General features: G+C 37.9%; 1 protein-coding gene and 1 non-coding gene across 2 annotated transcripts; one reads left to right on the forward strand and one right to left on the reverse strand.

The window, feature by feature from the left end:
• Positions 1 to 2400: 2400 nt before the first annotated feature.
• Positions 2401 to 2508, reverse strand: LOC145767678 (U6 spliceosomal RNA). Its single transcript, XR_014288845.1, has one exon. It is a non-coding gene; the product is annotated as a U6 spliceosomal RNA (small nuclear RNA).
• A 3955-nt stretch (positions 2509 to 6463) lies between these two features.
• Positions 6464 to 20852, forward strand: LOC145767278 (uncharacterized). The gene is made up of 12 exons (XM_082579067.1): positions 6464 to 6610; positions 6766 to 6853; positions 7350 to 7760; positions 8061 to 8223; positions 8831 to 9012; positions 9656 to 9796; positions 10574 to 10701; positions 11655 to 11801; positions 12232 to 12341; positions 15017 to 15158; positions 18272 to 18415; positions 19616 to 20852. The coding sequence occupies exons 1-12, from the start codon at positions 6536 to 6538 to the stop codon at positions 19841 to 19843; spliced, it is 1959 nt and encodes a 652-aa protein (XP_082435193.1). The 5' UTR covers positions 6464 to 6535; the 3' UTR covers positions 19844 to 20852.
• Positions 20853 to 21194: the final 342 nt, after the last annotated feature.

Raw genomic sequence — 21194 nt, forward strand, 5'->3', positions numbered from 1 at the left:
TATTTAGTATGAAGTTTATTTTTCTTTGGGCTGGCGTGCAGCTTCCATCCACCCAGGTTTTGAAACAAGCATGCACTCCTTGATTTGATAAGTAGGCTAAATATCCTTCGGTCATTCTTTTTTCAACAGCCCTCTCAGACACTTCAGTAAAGAGTAACGGCTTCTAATTTGTTCCTCCAAGATGCGCAGTCAAAGGTTAGCGACATTCAATTGTCTGCCCCGTTAACTCAGTGGTTACGCGCTCGGCTCAAAATCACGCGGCGCTGGTTCGACTATTGGGGTGTGCGCTTGAGCAACGCATTTCATGACTGCTCACCATTCAGCGGCACCTAGTGAATGGAATAATTTCCCGGCAACAACACTTCAACAATCGGAAAACTTCACTCTGCCAATCTCGGTAACCGGCCCTGCGTCAAGAGCCTCTTTACAAGCTTTCATTTCATATGTTAGACACCAATAATTAATTAGGCTATAATCCATGTAGGCCTATAGTTTAAAACTTGGCCTTAGTCTATCCCATGGTAATAAAACACTGGTAAGTTGTGCGTATGACTCTATCTCAACTGACTTATTTCCGAAACCTCCGTTAATCATTGCTTTGCGAGTGAAGAAAGAGCACGACAGAGCGTCTATTGTTCATTTTTTCATATGTGCGGTTTATCAGGGTTTCCCACCCAGTTTGTAAACATTGCTCTTTAATATTAGGCTACATCAAAACATAAGAATATAAACAAAGTTAAAACATGAAATTGAAATTTATAGGAACGAATATTACACGATGTAAACTTAATGACTTTTGTTTGGGCAAGAACAATTTTCTGTTGAACACACGGTAGAAAATCAGCCCATTTCTATAGTAGCCTACATCTGCAAACGCTGAATCGATGCAAACAAATCCATTTTGAGGCAGGTTCGATACCGAATGGATGAAGTAGGCTACACAACAGCAAATAATGTTTTTTTGTTTAATAGTTGATCTTCGGGCTGGGAAAACAAGCACTCACATTTCAACAAGAAACGAAACCATTAAATCTTAACCTTCGATTAGTTCTTCGGTAGGCCTATTCATCATTGCTTCCTTTTAAAGCATGCGAAAAACGGTCAGGGTGACCTAAGCTTTAATTAAAATTTCGGTTAAAGACCAAAAATGTAGTTTTTACCCAGATAGAAAACGTTTATTCCTAGACATTTGAGCAATTTTTAGCTTAGTCTTTGGCCGAAAAACGAAAAATGACTTTCGCTCGGGTAGAAAGGCTAATATCCAAACACAGCAAGGCTTTAACCAGTTGTGATGAAGGCAAATAGTCTCAAAAATATTGATTTTAAGGTTTAAGCTACTTGCCGTCTGGTTTTCAAAGTAAACATTGTAGCATTTTATGGCGTGGTTTACTGTGGATGGAAATCGCGTTTGGAAGCAAATAGCTTCCAAAAACTGCCTACAGCAGCCTGTGGCAAGTCAAATGTAGCCTACCGACTTTTCACGTATGGGTTGACTGGTCTAGACTAGAGAAACAAACCTAGCTTCCCAGCACAAATAAAAAAACTAGTGGTTTAATATTTATGGTTTAGTATTTTAGTCAATTCCATTGCACCTATGCTTTTCGTAGAAAAGAATGACCAATTTCTTTATTTAAAGTGTTTTGCTGTACAGCTTAGACACATGGACAAGAATGAGAACAGATATTAAAAGTCGTCATAGCACATGACTAGGGAACTGTGTTTTGAAAGCTAGTGCAATTCGCTATTATTGCAATTCAGCATCAGGCTAAAACAGGTCACTAAAATCTACATTGTGAAGTAAGCAACGATCATGTTGCTAAAAGCGAAACTCAATCAATTAGATCAGGGGTCACCAAGTGGCGGCCCGCGGGCCGCATGCGGCCCGCCACGCTGTATCGCTGCGGCCCGCGGAAGGTATCAGCGTACAAGTATAACTAAAAATACTTTTCTTGAGGAGTTAAAGAGCACGAAGGCAAAAAATACTTTCCGGGAAGCGTATTTTCGCTTTGCATACAATTCCACCGATCGACCAATCAGATTATAGTTCTAGGTGGGGGGTTGCTAAAAGTTATTCCAATGCGATGTCCAGCCACACTGTCCCAGTGGTTGATTAAAACGTCTGTTTTCGAATTTCGAAATTGTCTGTGAGCATAGGGTTGCTTATTTTAAGTTTGCAAATGTCATGTAAACACTAGTGTGCGTTTCAACGTTATGGTGTTTCACGAGCAGTGTTATCTTATCTTTATGCAAGTTTTTGTTGGCAAAATAGGTCGGTGTGCCAATTCAATTTATAATAAATTGGCAAAATATTATATATAAATTTAAAGACTTTTTCTGATTGTATTATGAAAATATTTAGCTTAGTAACTTGCTGCAAAATGTTTTTTTGTTTTTTTTTAAAGAGATATGGAACGCTTCACGATTTTGCTTGTCATCTTTGCGCAGGGGCCCATGCTACTCTTTTCTATATCGTTCCAATTTTAGTATATGTACTGCCGAAGCAAGTAGGCTACTGCAAAATGTTGTTAATCAACAAATTCTTGCCACGCTGATAAGCATCGCAAGTGACAGTTGTCTATAATAAAAGAAAGACGGTTTTATAGACTCTCACAAAAAGGATGAAAAACCAACTCATTGCTTTTTTAGAGGGAAGTCTGTTCATGAATTACGATAGAATTACGATTTTTCGGTGATTTCCACAAGCGTTTGTTTCATGGTGCCTGGTTTCTTTTTCCCTGTTATTGGAGCCTATTTTTCGCTGATATGTTTGCAGGTAACTATTAATTGTTGCCTGTATTGCGATGTGTCAAACATTTCCTTGTTTACTGAAATTGTTAATTGCAAAACTTTTTTGTGTGAAGCGGAGTGACAACACCACTCTTGCTTGGCGATGAATATTTTGATGAAACTGCTCGCCTCGCTATAAGTGCGCAAAACAAGTGGCCTCGTTTATTAGGCATTGTTAAAAAAGTCAAAAGTGTTGTAAAAGGAGCTTGGCCTGGCAGTAGCGTTGCTCGATTAATTTTGTTGCTGCGGTATTCCAACATAAATATGAACAACATGTAACGCTGGATACTGGGTACGAAATGCGTTCTTTTCTAGCATAAGAGTCAACCTACCGAATATTTTATTAGTGCGCCCGCCACAGCTCTCCTTGGTGCCAAAGTGGCCCGCATGCAAAAAAGGTTGGTGACCCCTGAATTAGATATTAGATGTTCAGTGGTTGCAAGAGCGGTTACAGCAAGAAACTTTAAGGAGCGATGGCCCAATCTCCCCTTCTGGATCCTCCACAATCATTCAGTGACCAAAGACCAGAAGAAAGGGATGCGTGGGAGAAAGAGAAGCAAACCAGCTTAGAGGTAGAGAAAAATCTATTTGCACAAGCGGTAGGTGAAATGAATTTCTCGGCAGTCGACTGCCAAGAAACACATGTTTTCGGGAAAAGTGTTGATGGCTAGTGTGGAGGCTACACCGGTATGGTTAGCGAAACACAATGCTCGCTGTTTTATAGTGAGTAGTCAGGTAGCGCTGACGCCAGGAAGATGGCTCCTTCTGAACAGGTGAAATGAATTTAGTTTAGATTGGTGATTTTAAATTTACCAGGACAGTTTGAAGTGCGACCAAAAAATCTCCACAAATGTGGAACTTTACCCTGCCGAAATTTTATTTAGAAAAATAACAGTGTAATTTAACAATATGATTTTGTAATTGGTGTTGTATCTTATAAGTCTATTTTAACAACGTTTTTTTCGTTGAGGAAAAATGAAATATTGTACAAAATATAGTTCTAGTGAGAATTCTATTGTAATAGCTTAAGCAACAGCTTTTGTGAAAGCTGAAATATCGATTTACTAAAAGAATAAGCCCTGTAGTAAACGGTTTATGACCAACTCAGCCTTGTTTGTTGAAAAAAATATGTAGCCTACCATCAGTGCGTACTGCGTCAACACAAAACGCACAATTTCCGTTTTGACGCATAGGCTACATAACAACCGCATGAAAAGCTTGCACTTGCAACAGGCTTTCAAGCAAGCCATGTGTAGCCTAAATGAAGTGCCTTGTGGATGTAACACCGGTTTATTTTTAGATTAAAGACAGAATAGAAGGACACGGAAGTGCTGTTTATTTGTATAAATCAACCAGATAGCTAGTCTGTAGAAAAAAGATATGCTAAACCGTCAAATATACAGCAGTTACAAGCAAGAAAGATATGACGTCAAATGTAGTAAACAACCCGAAGTTATTGTGTTCCCATGGCTACATGTTTTTTATACTTGGTTGCGTAGGTTTCAATATAATATAAAGAACTGTGCAATCATAATAATCTCCAATTAGTTTCAAAACGCATTGCTTAGTAATTACTCTCAGTGTAATTTTAGCGGCTGCTATAAGTGGGTGTTATAAATACTGTATTATCGATTGTAACAGCAAAAATTTTATTTTTAGCAGGGTAATAGACTACTTGGGGGCCATTTTCTTGTCCAATCAACAAGCAGGCGGAGACCATTATTGATTGGTTTTGTTTTGAGTCGTTCGTTTGAATTCGTTGGTTTTGATTCATTGGTTGGTTTTGTTCTGTTGAAATAAAAGATGAGGCAGCTAAATGTAATTTGTTCCATGCCTATCTTGCAGGCTACATGGTGCTTGTAGGTCGATGGCTGATCTATAGTTTCAGTTGTAGTTTGTAAAACAAGTTGGTTGGTTCTAAAAGGGCGGTCAGCAGCCATTAAATTCTAGCACTTACCATTGAAAAGCGGAAAATCCCGTGTGTAGACCGATAAGACGCATTCAAGCCTGTCTTAGCGAATAAAGAACGGCACAACGGATGTCGACGTCAGGGATAAATATTGGGAATATGGAGGAAAGGTATCCGCGCGATTGTGATCTCGTTAAACGGAAAAGGTTGCTGGAAAACTCCCTCGAAGTAAAGCATTTAGAGATTAAAATGTAGGCTACAACATAAGGCCATGGAGTTACTTTCTCAATCCTCTCAGAAGAGTAGACTTGTACAACAGATTTAATAAAATGTGGATTATAAAAGAGAGGTTGTTGATATAATCAGCAGACCTAGCTATTGTAAACGCAGCTCATTGCTGTAACTACAAATCATAAACTTTAACCAGAGACTTTAACCTACGATCTTAATGACAACCAGTTACAAGTTTACAAATACAGTGATCTTACTTCGAATGAAGATAGTTACTGCAGTACTATTACAGTACGTTTTACAGAAAGACTTCAGAGAACTTGCATTACAAATATGTACCGTAGCCTACATTTTTTATGATAACAGGTGTGTTAAATTACATATAGTAACCTACATTACCAGAATAACAAATTGCACGATCGTGTGTAGATGTGGTGCATCTTTTGGGCGCTACAGCTAGGAGAGAAACTATCGGAATGAAAAGCGTCTCCTGGCAACTATAAATTCCCCTTTTTGTAGTTTGCAGGTTTTTTGGCGTGACAGTAGGCTATGTCACGTCACAAATAGGAGCATTGATGTAGTTAAACAGCTCATTTTAAAAAGCGTTATTTTGGCACAAACCTGTCTTTTCGGCTACTGGTTGTAGTTAACATTTGAGCTGACAATAAAGGAAATACGATAAACTGCTACAGACAACACAACTCCTTGCAAAACATGAATCATCTTTTGTTTGGCAGCCGCGGATACAAACGGAAACGTTTACTATATTTTCTATATTGAACTATCAGCTAGTCCTACTGAATTGGTTGAAACTAATGTAGGCTACTCTAAACACTTAACTGTACAGCTGACATATATAACCCTACAACGCTACAAGCGGGAAAAGATCATCAGCTAGCAGATCTGTAGAAAAAAAAAAACTTTCAAAGTAAGCAAGCATCATATTCATACCTATTCACGAAAGGCCTATTTGTGCAAAAAAGGTGGAAAGCTTAGCCCAAAAAATGGCTGTGTGACAAATTTTGTGACTAATTTTAAACACGATTGGCCAAAACAGGTTTATTATATTATTGAATTGAACGAATGAATTTAGCAAGATATTTTAGCTTACAGAAAATAAAATTAGACTATGTGCAAAGGTTCGATTTACAGAGCACAGCCCGGAAGAACTGCGACGGTTAACTGAAAATCACCAATTATGGAGATTTTTTATTGACGCTATTTTCCACCTAACTGCTGTAAAATAAACTATCACTATTATTGTTATGTGCATGCAAATGTATAGCCTAGCAGGTTAATAGCTAGTATAGGGGCATAATAATTTGCTGCATTGTTAGCTGAAATGAGAGAAAAATGCTTCTCTTCAGTTTGTAAATAAATAATTACTAAGTCTGATTAACTGAAAGATGTAGTTTGCAGATATCTGCAATTTTTTTATCTTAATTTTTATTAATATAGTAACCAGCTTGTCCATTAGCCTATCCGTAGCAATCTTAACTACGTGGGCTATAAATCTTCTTATAGTTAATAACTTGCTATTCCACTGTAAAAGTCTCGCAATTGATTTGAATGGTTTTGCCAACCTGACGCTGAGACCAGTTGGTAGCTATGCTTTCAGACGAACATAGACGGAAGTCGACTCCAGCGCCAAAAGTTCCTCCAAGACTACACGAGCAAACAACAGTGAGTTACATATTGTTTGTGGGACATTTATTGATACCATTTTGTGATACAGTGACAAAGTTAGGCAGCTTAAGGAGGAAAAAATCTTTGGGGGACTGTTATAAAGTAATTAATTTCCAAGTCTAAAAAGACTTAAAATTATCTTTTGACTTCAGGGTTCACAGAAAGAATTCAACAAATCACTGTCATTTCATGATTACAATTACCGAAGAAGGTCTGGAGGGATTGAAGATTGTACAGAAGGTAAATTTCTGGAGTAAAAATCTTGCTAATTTTAATGTTAGAAAGGCTATATGATAATGTCACTCATAGAGTTTATAGGCTAATATCGTTGCAAGTTTACATAAAAGTATCAGGCCCATGTTGTTGACCACATAGTTGGCATATATGGCTAATGACGGATACAATGAAAAATATAGACTATGTTTTGAAATAAAATGTTTTTTTTAAAGTTTTAAGCTACTTGAAGTCGTGCTTTTGACTTGCCCTCACACACGGCAATTCTTGAAGGAAAGAGTTGCATCTTGCATGCATGTGTAAGTAGGCTATGTGACAAAGGTTTTTGTAAACAGTATAGACTGCAGAATATATTCCTTTTAGGATCAGAAAAAATTATGTAAGCCGTCGTTTGATCACTATTCTTGTTCATTGCGAAGTTTGACCTACGTGTAAGTTTTAACAGGAATTTGACTCAATGAACTGTTCAATGTTCATGCTGTCATGTCACCGCTTTTTGCAGCTTCCTATCTTTCCACGGAAGATATTGCTTCATTTCCTTGTTCAAATGCAAAGCTAAACAGTGCACACAATCAGCGTTATGTCGAACGCGGAAGTTACGAATCGATGTTGAGAAAAGCTAGGTCCAACACCGAACCGCACATAAGCCATGACCAACATCCAGTTGACACAGGAAAGCCACAAAAATCGCCAGTTCGGTTTCGTACTTCGAATAGTGTTGACCTCTACACTGAAGCCCTTAAGCGTTCTGACAGGGAGAAACAGTCACTTACGTCACCCAAGTGCCACATGATGCCAATGTCTGCACACGCGTTGAATGCAAACGTACCATCAGAAGAGACGAACAACAGTCATCAGAATTTTTTGCAGTCTACAGCCCAAGCTTTCTTCCCTCCAACTGCATCACCAAAAGGTATGAAATGTCAAAATAAAATAATAAATTTACAGAAGAATGTTATTTTACCAGTATTTGAGAAGTTTAATATTTTCACTGTACGGCAATTTATTTCCACAATAAAGAAAAGTCATTAAATCGCTTTATGACTTTAGCCTACGTGATACGCAGTGATAGCCTACAAATGGCCAGTGATTCAAGAAAGAGACTTAAGTATTCACTGAAATAAACTTAAAACTAAAATAAAAAAGCAAGTTTCTTTGATCACGTTCTTTAATTCTACCATTCACAGCTTAATGATGCGTTTTTATTTCGCAGACGATTATTCGCAACAAGTTGGGTATGGAACTGGGCAAGGCTGGGGCAACAACTTCATCATAGACCTGATCAGGATCCAAAAAAAGCTTTCAAGTTTGTATAGGAACATTGAAGATGCGTCGCACAGTTCGCCATTGATAGCAGACTTGAAAACTCATTTGAGGTAAGTAGCTGATAATATTTCTACTGTAGTTGAATGCAGGCTACTATAGAAATTACACGCAGGAGAGCTGCTTGACAAAGAGATAGGAGCACACTAAAAATTTAACTGAAAAACATCGGCTTTTCTTCTTCACGTTTTAAATCACATATGGTAGTCATGGTGAGTTAATCGATCACACTTTTATAAAAACAAAGTCAATTTTATGCAGAAAAAGAGCATACAGTCGTAATCGCATTAATTGTCAAAAATAAAATCAGCTGCCGAGATTATTTTATTATTAGCCTACTGTATTAGAATCAATTAGGTTGTATTACCAAACAATCAGAAGCACAGATTATTTCAGAATAATGAATGCAAATGAAACAATAATGGCCATTTTCAAGAAAAAATCAACTATATTTTTCTTACATTTTGCACCAAAATATGTTAGGCCTACTATGGTAGCCTGCTCTAACTGTTGAACCTCAAGCAATGTTTAATGTGCCTCTTACCATTTAGAATTTGATCCCGAAATGAGCACTGAACACTTATTTATGTGAGTGCAAATATAGACTACTACATATTTTTCGAGTATTTTCAACAACTAAGCACAGACAAAATTTTACAGGCTTTCAGAACACGAGCCAATGGATGCTGTCTTCAAAAGTATTCACAAATCTTTAGAGCCATCTTTTTCAAGCAGCGACTGCTTGGAGACTAGTGCTATGTATGTCGTCGATTTCCGTCAGTTTCGAGATAAACGTGAACTCAGACAACAAATAATTCAAATGTTTGCTAAGCCTGGACCACGTGAGTTGAACTTGTTTTAATTGTGCATTTTAAGTTAATTTTCGCAGTATTTGTGTTTGTATTCTGCAATATAGCATGCCTTCAGCCACATCTTACTGTAAACAGCGGAGAGAGCAATCGATTTTCAAAAGCTTCCAGTAAAGTAGATCGTAAATCTATAGGTGTAGATTAAATAACTGGAATGCACAACAAAGAAAATCTCCATGGCTTCTGGCTAGGTACGGATCTGAATCAATAGTTACAGATTTGGACTATGCGGACAGGAAGACAAGAAAGCCAACTTCTGTCGACATGTTTTGTTGATTTTCTAACAGATGTCACTGTCGATTTGAAAATAAACAGGAAAGATCGGCTATTTACTTTTTCCAGAAAGACAAACTACGAAATCAAGCATCAAAATGGAAAGATTAAATAGGAACGCTTACAGTACTTCAAATGCATAACTTCTCTACTATATTAACAAAACAACGCATCTGTCTATTCAACACGTTCCGACGTCAAACTGATGTGATTTAAAAAAAAGTTGTTGACACAAGCTCATATTATATGTCTTGAAGTTCTTTTGAATTCTTTGAATTTATTGTTGTTTAGTATAAAATCATATTTGTTCCTTTCTAATTTGATGATGTTTTGATGCATTTAGCTTCCATATGCTATGCGAAGGTGGACGCAAAAATGGACGGAATCGTCACGGAATTTTGCTCAAGAGTTGAAACAATGAGAACGGTCAGGAACGAATATATCGAGAGCCCAGCTCATGTTAGAGACTTGCTTCGATTACACGGTTAGAAAAAATTAAAATATGTTTTTCTGTTTTTTGAAGAAATATTATTTCATTTTTCGAGTTTGCTTGAAAATTGTCAGTAGCCTACAACAAGAATCAGTAACTGAACTTTACTTCATTGTTCAGTTCAGTGTCAGTTTAGTTTCAGTTCAGTTTCAGCAGTTTCAGTTTAGTTTCAGTTTGTTTTTATTTCGGACCATCACAATGAAAAACGATGTAGGCCAAACATAGCAGAGGTCGAGAAAAAGGTTGAAGCGACAAAACGCAGACGTTATAACGTTATGTTTTCTCTGTCGACAAATTTGAGAAATATATGGGCTGCTATAATGACAAGGCAGGGACCTCAAAAAATCCCGGCTTTAAGGAGAGCTAAATATCATGATAAGTGAGGCTGTATTCTTATACTTTTTTTCTTTTTGCACCAGTAAGAATAACACTGAAAGAAATGCTTCGAATTAAAATAAGATTTTCACTGTAGCCGATTTTTTATTCCAAGCTGTAGGCTAAACTTTGGGAAAAAACTTCCAGAAAATAAAATGTTTCTGAAGGCTAATGATTGTCACTTTTCTTTCCGTATTTTTTACTGGAGGTTTCTTTCTCTTGCCAGCATTGTCTTATGTAGGTTAAGTGGTTTGTTCGTTTCCTCAGAGGTGGCCATTAAATGACAATATTGTTATTCGCGTTTTAAACATCCACATTATAATTTCATCAGGTAACAACAACGTAAAATATTGTTTTTAATTGTAAAGTATTTTTTCTTAAAACAATTTTATTCAGGAATACCTGATGCTGAAAGTTTTGTTGAAGCGCTGCACGAAAACCAGCTGTGGATTAAGTGGGGGACTGCAACCAACCTCCCACCACTTTCTCACTTGTATATGCACAAGCAACCACCTTCCTATCAAGTAAGTTAAAGAGAATGTTCGAATATGATATCACTCCCTTGGAGTTGGGGAAAGGGGTCATCAGCAATATTCCTGAGGCTAATTTGGCTTAATTGTTTCTGGGCACGCGTCGTCTAATTTGTTAGCGCTTTACCTGCAGGAAGGCGCCTTCTCAATGGAAGAGCCAGTATTGTTTAACTGTTTACTTTCAATCACTTCAGTTTTTTGATAATGCCGTCCGAATGGTTGAGGTCTTTTGGTGTTGATATTGTTCGGTGTTTGTGAAGAACCATTTATAATCCTTTAAAAAGAAAAACAAATAAGCTTCAAAAAGTTGTACGTTGAAGGAAATTTTAGAAAAGGACAGGGAGACTTACAATACAAGCTTCCTAAATTTGAAAGTTAACGGATAGCCAGCAAAAATGTTTTACTGAAACAACTTAAAAACTTATTACCAAGGATTAGCATCATTCTGCGAATTGCGCACATGTAATAATGGTATAGCCTACAGGTGTACAGTGTACACCTGAACAAAAAATATAGATTCTATCATCATAAACCCAAATCTTACCCTCACGTTGTAGGCTAAATGTAATTGTGAATTGCCATCAAAGTTACACTACCGTTCTTTTCCGAAAAACACGGGACAATTTATCAATTAGCCATTACCCTAATTTTTTTTTTTTTATTTAGCATCAAACGCTAAAAGTTATGAACGAATGCAAAATAGCAGTAGGCCTACCAGCTACCACTGTAGTAGGCTTAAGTTGTGATTGATTATTGGCTGATAACCGCTTCCGCATTGACTGGGAATCAATCTCAGAAACAATTTCTGATTGCTTTGAATTTAATTTTCTTTCATGGAATAAACCCTGATTTGAGAGTAAGTTATATTGCATAAAAACCGGCAGAAACAAAACTTCCTTGCTGTTATTAAATTGTTTATTTTGTTAAGTTTTCTCCTTTTTTTACAGGTCAGAAAAGCTGTTACCATATCTTACATTGCTGAACGCCACAAAGTAATGTCAGACATGTTCAAATCTATAAAAGACTCCAGTATGCTTTGCCCACCCATATACAGTCGGCTAAGTTCTGAAAATTCCAACCAACAAATGTGGCAAGTAAGGACTTGTAATATTAGGTCTTTTTCTTTTCTCTACTTTCAGGCATTGTAAAGTCTACTATTCCTGCTGAATCAACAATATCTGTCTATAACGAATATGCCCAATTGTTTTCTATACAGGTTTAATTTTTGTATAGTTTGCTTTGTTTAGTATTTTAATTATACGGTAGTGCCTGCGCCGAGACTTGTGATGTCATTACAAGTCAAAGCTATTTTTAGATTCTTTGCTTAGCCTATTGGGCTATGAGACATTGTAAAGTGAGATTTTACTGCTAAATCAACTAAACTTATTTATCAAACAATACGCTCATCCATTGTGAGTGAAGAAGGTAATGCTTTTAACACTTTTTTTTCTATCTGTAATAGAACATAAGCCTTTTTGTTTTCCCCGACAAAAATCCCTTGCGATAATTTATTGTAATTTCAAGGTGACTGAATACGACGACTTTGAAGGAAAATTCAAAACTCAGGCATGCACTTTTCCGGCCTGGTTGGACGAGGACCCGAGTGCTAACGCTCTTTTAAAATCTTCAAATCGGTAAGCTTAACAATTTCTTTACATAGCCTACGACTATAGGAGCTATTTTAATTATGATAAACGTAGCCTAGACTAGAAAGATTTATTTTCTGATGAAAAAATAGAGAAGCCTCTAAAATAGAACAAATGGAACAAAACCTAGCCTGTTGTTGCTTTTCAATAAGACTCGTGACGTCGCAATCTAAATGTTTTAATTTTAGCTTAGGCTAGGCCTACCATATTTTCATCACCTAAAAAGAGAACATGTTTAGTAGCCTAAGCAAGTAAAATGCAATGTATTTTTACGTTTAAACAATTTTTACATCTTCTTAGATGATTACAGGCCTATGTAGCAAAAGTGACAATTGAAAAACAATATTTATTTGTCAGATTCAGTCAATGAACATTTTGCTGTTCATTTAATTTTCACCAATTCAATTGTCCGCCCCGTTAGCTCAGTGGTTACGCGCCCGGCTCAAGATCACGCGGCGCAAGTTCGACTCTCGGGGTGTGCGCTTGAGCAACGCATTTCAGGACTGCTCGCCATTCAGCGGCACCTAGTGAATGGAATAATTCCCCGGCAACAATAAGAAAACTTCACTCTGCCAACCTCGGTAACCGGCCCTGCGTCAAGAGCCTCTACAAGTATGCTAAACTACCAGGAACAACCTATCAAGGCTTTGCCATTCCGAGGATAAAGATTCAAAACCAACCAAATACCACAGAAAACATGAGTTTTACATTTGCCTTTTTCAGCCACAGCCTCTTGCAGACGAAGAACTGCTCGATTTTTAACAATTCATTTAAAAAAATCTATAGTTTTGCAACGTTTAAACTATTCTGTCCATTTTCTAATGTGCCATCGTTTAAACAAAGCTAATGCAAACTAGCTATCAGGTGTAGACGCCTTTGCACTAGCTTTGGTATGGAGCTTACAGATCGAACAGTTTAGCATCACCAATGCCAACATTTTTCTCTGACAGATTGCCTACTGCACATACCGCTGAAAAGAGTTATTCTATTCTTTGTTGTAAGACAAAAGAAGCATCCAATCAAAGGATGTGAACTCGGAAAATGAAACTATTCATCCAAATAAACAAATCCGCCCCGATAGCTCAATTGGTTAGCGCGTCACTTCGGGAACGAAGAGGATTCAAGATCAAGCGGCGCTGGTTCGACTCTCGGGTGTGCGCTTGAGCAACGCACGTTAAGGACTGCTCTCCATTCAGCGGCATCTAATGGATGGAATATTTCCCAGGCAACAAGACTTCAACAATCGGAAACTTCACTCTGTCAATCTAGGTGACCGGGCCTGCGTCAGTGATTCAAAGCTTCTACAAGTATGCGAAACTGCCAGGATTAAGCTCTACAAGAAGCTTTCCCAGTCCGAGGATAAAGATTCAATCAATCAAGAGTCGAACAATAGAAATACATCTGATATGGTCATCAAGTAACACTGCTTTCGTTTGCCACAGAAATAAATGTTGCCATCATAGCCACAACAAGCAATGTATTGACAACTTCAAAATCAATAAACACTTATCTAAAACAAGGCGAGCCTACTTCTGCCACAGCTCACAGAAAACACACTTTTCATAATTCCTTTTTTCTAGCTGATTGAAATCGATTTTCAGCTGTTATGATTGAACTGACTCTGAAAATAAATTCGTTTGTAGCCTATTGACCTTTTTGGTATCGTTGCTTAGCCTTGGTTGGTTGGTTTTGAATCTTTATCCTCGGACTGAAAAAGCCTTGATAGGTAATTTCTGGTAGTTTCGCATACTTGTAGAGGCTCTTGACGCAGGGCCGGTTACCGAGATTGGCAGAATGAAGTTTCCGATTGTTGAAGTGTTGTTGCCGGGGAATTTTTCCATTCATTAGGTGCCGCTGAATGGCGAGCAGTCCTGAAATGCGTTGCTCAAGCGCACACCCCGAGAGTCGAACCAGCACTTGTTGTGATCTTGAGCCGGGCGAGTAACCACTGAGCTATTTAGCTTTCGTCAAACATCACATAAAATTAAAACCCTGTTGAAACTAAAAGCAATGCAAAAAAGAGGACATTTGAGCATTTTCAAGTGTCCTCGGAGGACAATTCATTTTTTATGAAAAAAGAGGACAAATCCTCCTAAAAGAGGACATATGGTAGCCCTAGCTTAGGCTAATTCTCAAACCGAGAGTAACAAAGATCCAAAGTAATTTTGTTGTTGTCTACCCAGTCATAATAGCCATGTCTTTTACATTGATTTAACTTCGGAAAACAAGTCATCAATGTAAAGCATCATTGTAAGTCATCATTATTCAACTTTGGCAAACAAGTCATCAATGTAAAAAATGGTTGAACTTTGAAACTGCTTAGGATAGGCAGGCCCGGATTTAGGGGGGGGGGCAGAGGGTGCAGGTGCCCCGGGCCCCCCTTTTGAAGGGGGCCCCCCCCCGACGTGGAAGAAATGTGATTTTGTGTGATTTTTTTCTTTTAGCCCTTGAAGTTTCTACAAAATGCTCTGCAGTGCAGGATTAATGCTACTGTAGATGTAGAAGTAGTTTTTCACACGGGGGGCCCCCCGATGTAAAAGTGCTCCTGCCCCCCATCAGCTAAATCCGGGCCTGAGGATAGGCCTACTGGTGATAACAGAAGCAAAAAAAACTTTCCGAAATCTGTCCTCATTTAGCATAGTGGGATTTGTTTTTCTCTGTAGAACTATCTTTGAAGCTGAAAAACATCTCTACGCTTTGTACTGTGTGTACGTGATCATAGTCAAGGACTTCACAATAGCTCAAGAAGATAACTCAAGGAAAAATGATCGAGAGTATTCACGTGCTATTCCATCAAAATTTCAGGTAAGATTCGGTAGTTTGCTGATAGGTCTAGACAGGGCCGTGTGACCAACTTGCCTCCTCTCCCAAAATTCAATAATGAGCTCTTGCGTTTAGTGATGGGTCTTAAAAATACGAAAAGAAAGCGTTATACTATAGCGCAAACTCTTTATATGCAGAAAAAATCATATTCATCATTTTAGCAAAGAGTAGGCTAAACAACTCTAACATTTTAAAAACAGAAGTACCAGACTTTTAATACTGCAAAGCAAAATGTATGATATATAAATAGGGAATGAAAAACTTAATGTCCGATATTGTAAAGGCGAATAGGGAGTGTGGGGAGCTTGTCCCCTGAAAATTTTTGACAAATAAGATATAATCTTGTCTTAGTCACTTTTTTACCATTTTCGGCGCAATAGGCCTAATGGCCTATAGGCTAATGTTTTTTTTTTAAATTCTTTATCAAAATGCACACTTTTTATGTAACCAAGTTCATCAAATTAAAATTGGACCTGGGTAGAAGGTTTGGTCTGAATTTAAGTCACTTAACCAGAGAGAGAAAACTTTTATATCGATTGTTGCGAGAATGGTACGGTACAGTTATAAACAATAGCTATATGAATAAACTATCACCATAACAAGCACCGTTTCAAAAAACAATTTCATTCACAACCCCAGAAGGATTTTAATGCTGTAATTTTTGAATTAATGAGGCTATCTGAGAGTGAGCAATGTGTACTTCGGAATATTGCATTATTATTTGTGAGGCATAAAAGCTTTTTACTCCTTTCATTCATTTCCAAAACCATGCATGCCCAAGGTCGTTGGTTAGATGAATAAAATGTGGTTGAGCGAGCAAAACGAACGAAAAAACTTTTGCAAAAATGGGAAAAAATTGTAGCCTACTGGTGCATGTAAAATTATAAGACAAAAAATGCTGCACAAACTAAAATGCGTGGGCCGCTAGACGGAAAGGGGGCCCCAGCCGAAGGTTTGGGAAGTAGTAAAGACGGCCTTGCATGATTTAAGCTCGGCTCAACCGGCTCCGTGGCTTAGTGCGCCTGCCTCTGAATCGGTAGGCATGGGTTCGATGCCATGTCGGGTCATACCAAAGACTTTTTAAAAATGGTACTGAATCAAATTCCTGCTTGGCACTGAGCAATGGAATGGAGTCAGGTAATAATGTACTCAGTTGCGCCTCTATACGGCTGCATTGACACTGTCTTGCTTTGTAAAGCGCTGAGGAGTAACCCATTCTGCGCTGGATACAGCGCTATATAAAAACAAGCATTATTAGTATAAGCTATCAACTATATCGAGCTTTTGTAGCAGCTTCTTAACCGTCAAAACATTAAACATATGAAAACGAAGGGGCCCCCAAACAACCGTGGGATCCCCAGTCTGGGGGCGGTTAACACGGCCATGGCTTTAGGCTTCGTTTTGTAACTCGTTTTCCCAGCTAAAACGTGTGATTAACCGCAAGTCCAGTGGCGTACGCAGGGGGGGGGCCATTGGGACATGGCCCCCCCCCCCCCCCTTAAATTTTTTTTAGTAGTTAACGACGTAGATTAAGACATTGAATATGTTTTGGATTGCTCTGTCAAAGAAATTACTGAAACAATGTTGTTTTATAGACTAAGCCACGTAATACATGGCCCAATCCACCTACCCCACCCCAGGTATGCCAATGTAGCATAGTGTTCTGTAAGCCTATTATAGCGATTAGTGAGAGAGAAATGGATAAAGTCTAAACTAAAACCATACTGAGATATCATGAAGACGTCTGGGATATCAATGGCCAGTAGCCAAAGGGGGGGGGTTGGAGATTACAACCCCACTTTGGCACGCGTGTGACGTCACGATATTGAGAATGATGCTTTCAGTCTCTTTATGCTTGGGAATGATGCTTTCAGTCTATAAAAAACTTGCCTAATTTTAAACAAAACTGCATTAAAAGAGCGAGTTTTGCCAATACCAAACATTCAAACATCTCAGCCAGGAATTAACAACAAGAAAACATAGAGACTTAGCTTTATTTCCGAAAAATGCCGAAGAAAGCATGATCTTATCCTTTTGCTATGCCACCTAACAGCACCATTTTACAGGAATATTCATACCCACATTTTTGTTGAAAATGCTCTCAGAATGCACCAAATTCAAAGTAATTTTTCAAAATTTTCTGGGGGAGGCCCCCCAGACCCCCCGCCGCTGGGTGTCGTCTTAAGCGAAAACGCCGTCGGGCTTCGCCCGACTTCAAAAATTCTTGGCTACGCTACTCTCAATGGCCCCCCCCTTTGAGAAAATCCTGCGTACGCCACTGCGCAAGTCTGTTAAAAAAAGACAACTTTGGAACTTGAAAGGCTGAGAGTGAAAAATCATATTGTTGGAAATCAAGGCAAATGCTGTGAAAATAAATAGTTTGTGATGGATCACCAGTCTTCACCACAAAGAACTACTAACTTTATTCACGTACACCAAACTGTGAAGCATTTGGAAAAACCTCTAGCACTGATAAAAAAAAAAAGTGTTTCTAGTTAAAGCTTAAAATATTACCACATTTTTATAAATATAATAATAAAATATAACCACAAAGCTTTGCCAACAAACGCCACTTTACCTCACTTTCATGTGTGAAGTGGAGGCATTATAAAACGAATGCATCTCCAATGAAATCGATATAGCTTAAGTATCAGGGCGTTGTTGTAGGCTATTAGGATATCAGTAGCCTACACGTTTTGAGGCAAGTTGAGGATGGCTAATAACTTAATATTTGACCTCGATTGTACATTGCTGAAATAGTGACTCTAAAAGACTGTTTTACTATAATCGTCTTGGAATTAGCTTAACAAGAGTTAAAATATTTGTTTTTCTCCCAAGACATTGTTCTGAACTTGAGAGGCTACATTGTCATATGTCATGTTTAATCAATTATTATCATAAGTTAGTATAATAATAAATTATTATTTTATTAATTTAATAAAAGAATCATAATAAATTAGTATCAAAAGGTAATCTACTTCTGGACCCGTGCTTTTGACAGAAATGAATATAAATTATTATCAAAGTAGGCTAGTGCTAGAGTAGTGTATGAAAGTGCTGTAGACCTATGTCATAATCTGGCATCTTATGCGCAGTATTACATCGGCTCATCAAGCACTGGAGTTCTCTATCGGTTCACTCACGTAAAAGAAAGCCACTGCTTCCGTGCGATGAAAGTTCTACAAGAAGCATCAAACCTGAAACACTTCCGGTGCTATGAAGAATGTGATCTGGTGGAGGTGACATTCATAAAAAATTCAATCTTACATTAACTAGACCAAAATTTACTTGCAGTAGCGTTGACAGGGAGGTCCAGGGGGTAGGCTACTTTGTAGCCTACCCGGGATGATTTTAGGGGCCGGAAAACTTGAAAAACTACAGCGTATTCTTTAAATAAGTTATAGCCTAACGAGTTTGTTTTAAAGTGTCGTGATTTGGGGCCCGATGATATCCTCTCAACGGCCCTGCGTAGCCTACTTAAATATACCATAGGCTAAATTGATGGAAAAGCTGGTCTCATATATGAACACTAATGGTTTCGCATCATCGCACAGGTCTTACTCCCAGGGCCGTTGAGAGGATATTTGGGGCCGGTGCCAATGAGATCCTCGGCAGCCAAATCAAGACACTTTTATGAAAAACGCACTGCATCCAAAAATACGCACTGGTTTCTTCAAATTCTCAGGCCCCTTAAATTATTCCGGGCTCTGGTGCAAAAGTAGATAGCCTACCCCTGTCAACGTTACTGCTTACTTACTTAGGTGCGTGTAATCTACTTCGACCCGTCCCTTCGATAGAAAGTAAAAAAATGTTTTATCAAAAAATATAGGTTGGCTACAGGCTAGTCTACAATAACCTTGGTGTAAAACTCTTTCTATCTTTAATTACCGGTACATCGATAGTTTTTGTAGCCCACAAAGCAGTCCTCTTTGGAAGCTGTTTTGCATACCGCCTGTTCAAAGTGTTCATGCCACGTAGTTATCAACCGCTGCTTTTGTAAGTCAATTGAATCTTTAAGCTTGTGGAAAGAAAACAACTACGGTAAACTAACTGTCGCCAAGAATGCACGGTTGAGAAGGAGCGATCTTCCTGGCGTCAGCACTACCTGGTCAGGTTACGCCAGAAAGATAGCTTCTTCTAAACAGTTTTATACCTTCAGCTGGTGCTTTCAGTCAGTTTTAAAAAGTAAGCTACAGAACTGGAATGTTGTTTTGCAGTATGTGCTTGCTGTGTATACCTTATTTCATTCGATAGTTGCCTGTAAACCAGCAATTCGTTTTCACGCGATTAATTTAACTCCAGTGGCAAGTGAGGTGATTTTTTACCAGATATAGGCTACAACGCTAAACTATTAGTTTTAATAACGGCATCCCATGTATCACGGTGGTAGGCCTAAACAAATATCCAAATTCTTAAACTTTTGTTTAAAATGTTTGCAGGCGTGCTTGGCCTTAGCATGGGCAAGAAAACAGCCAAGAGCAGTATTCGTTCTCAATTCATTTTTACCAAGCAGCATGTCAAGCCTCTCTTTGGAAATGAAACGACCGTTTGATGAAAAGATGGCGGCACTTGCCAATCATTTGATTGCTGGCAAAAAAATCGGGCCACTCAATGACATGCGATACGGCATGAACGGACCAACCACAGTTCAAAATGATGAAATGTAGGAATATCATTTTAAAACACTGCACTGTTTTCGTTTATAATTTAAAGTACGGTGGCTATTGTAGACGTTCTGCCTGTCAAGCTCAAAGAAGTTATGTGACAATTGTGTGAAAGAATCGCTAAATCGCATCATTATTTATGCCAAATCACTCAGTCATCTATCGAGTAGGCTAAAAGTGATGCCGCTGCGGAAAACCACGAGTAGTGGCCTAATTTCTCATACAGAATGGCTTTAGTGCTAGAAGACCACAACAGTAGCCCCATTTAAACGTATTGAACATTTTTTTTTACAATATTTCAAAGTCATGGTCTCCGAACTGGCTTTGCATAACAGTAGGCCTATTGAATTTCCTTCTGATACCATGACTGCAGCTTGCAGTTCAGTTTATTTTGTTGGCGAAAAAAGTTACTTGCAGACTACAAATCAATAAGCTATTCGTTGATGACTCAACGGACTTTGTCGTTTCATGTTTAAGCAAAAAGCTCAAGTACTGTAGGCTAACAGCAGCGATTCTTTCACATAACTTTTTTGAACTTGATATGTAGAACGTCTACAATAGCTACCGCACTTTCATGACAATACAATTGGTTTCTGGATGTGTTTTCGTTTTTTCATATTTCATTGAAAGCACTTGCATATTTCATTTGTTGAAAGTAAATTTTTTTGAAAATCATGTATCAACAAGTTAGCTAAATAAAACTTACTGTTTTTTTTAATGTGAGTCGAAAAATGCTCTCAATTGTTCAAAAGAACAGTTAATCAAACTTCAAATTCAAAGAAAACTTATATTTTTTGTGGTACTGTTTTGTATTTATAATGTTATAGTTTGACTCTGTCTGGGCTGTAATTACTCCAAAGTTTGCCTGCAAGTCAAGCAAAAATATTCCTTGTAAACAAAGTTTGATGTTCAACAAACTGTACCTAGAGATCATGTTAGGCTTTTTTGAACAAACATTTTTTTTTATCAAGTTAGTCTATTTGTGCTTTGATATTTCAAATAAAACATGTTAAAAATATCAATTGGTGAATGTAGTAAGGCTAAAGCGGCATCTGCTTATTCAAAGGATTTAACTTATAATAGAGGTTAAGGTTAACCAAATAATAAAGACTCAGCGAAAATATAAAACAGTTGCTAAACGGCGTTTCGTGATTAACAATAATGGTTAATCATATGAAGCCTCAGCGAAAATGTCTCAACTAAAATTGATAGATATCGCTATAGCCTATACCTGCAAGATATCAGATGATTTACACCTACATTGAAACAATAACTTTCTCGCTTGCATGGATATGGGAAGGTAAACACAAAAAACGCCCACCCAAATGATCCATACAAATTCTCTAAATATACA

The sequence above is a fragment of the Aplidium turbinatum genome, chromosome 3 (genome assembly GCF_918807975.1).
Source record: "Aplidium turbinatum chromosome 3, kaAplTurb1.1, whole genome shotgun sequence".
Taxonomy (NCBI): Eukaryota; Metazoa; Chordata; class Ascidiacea; order Aplousobranchia; family Polyclinidae; genus Aplidium; species Aplidium turbinatum.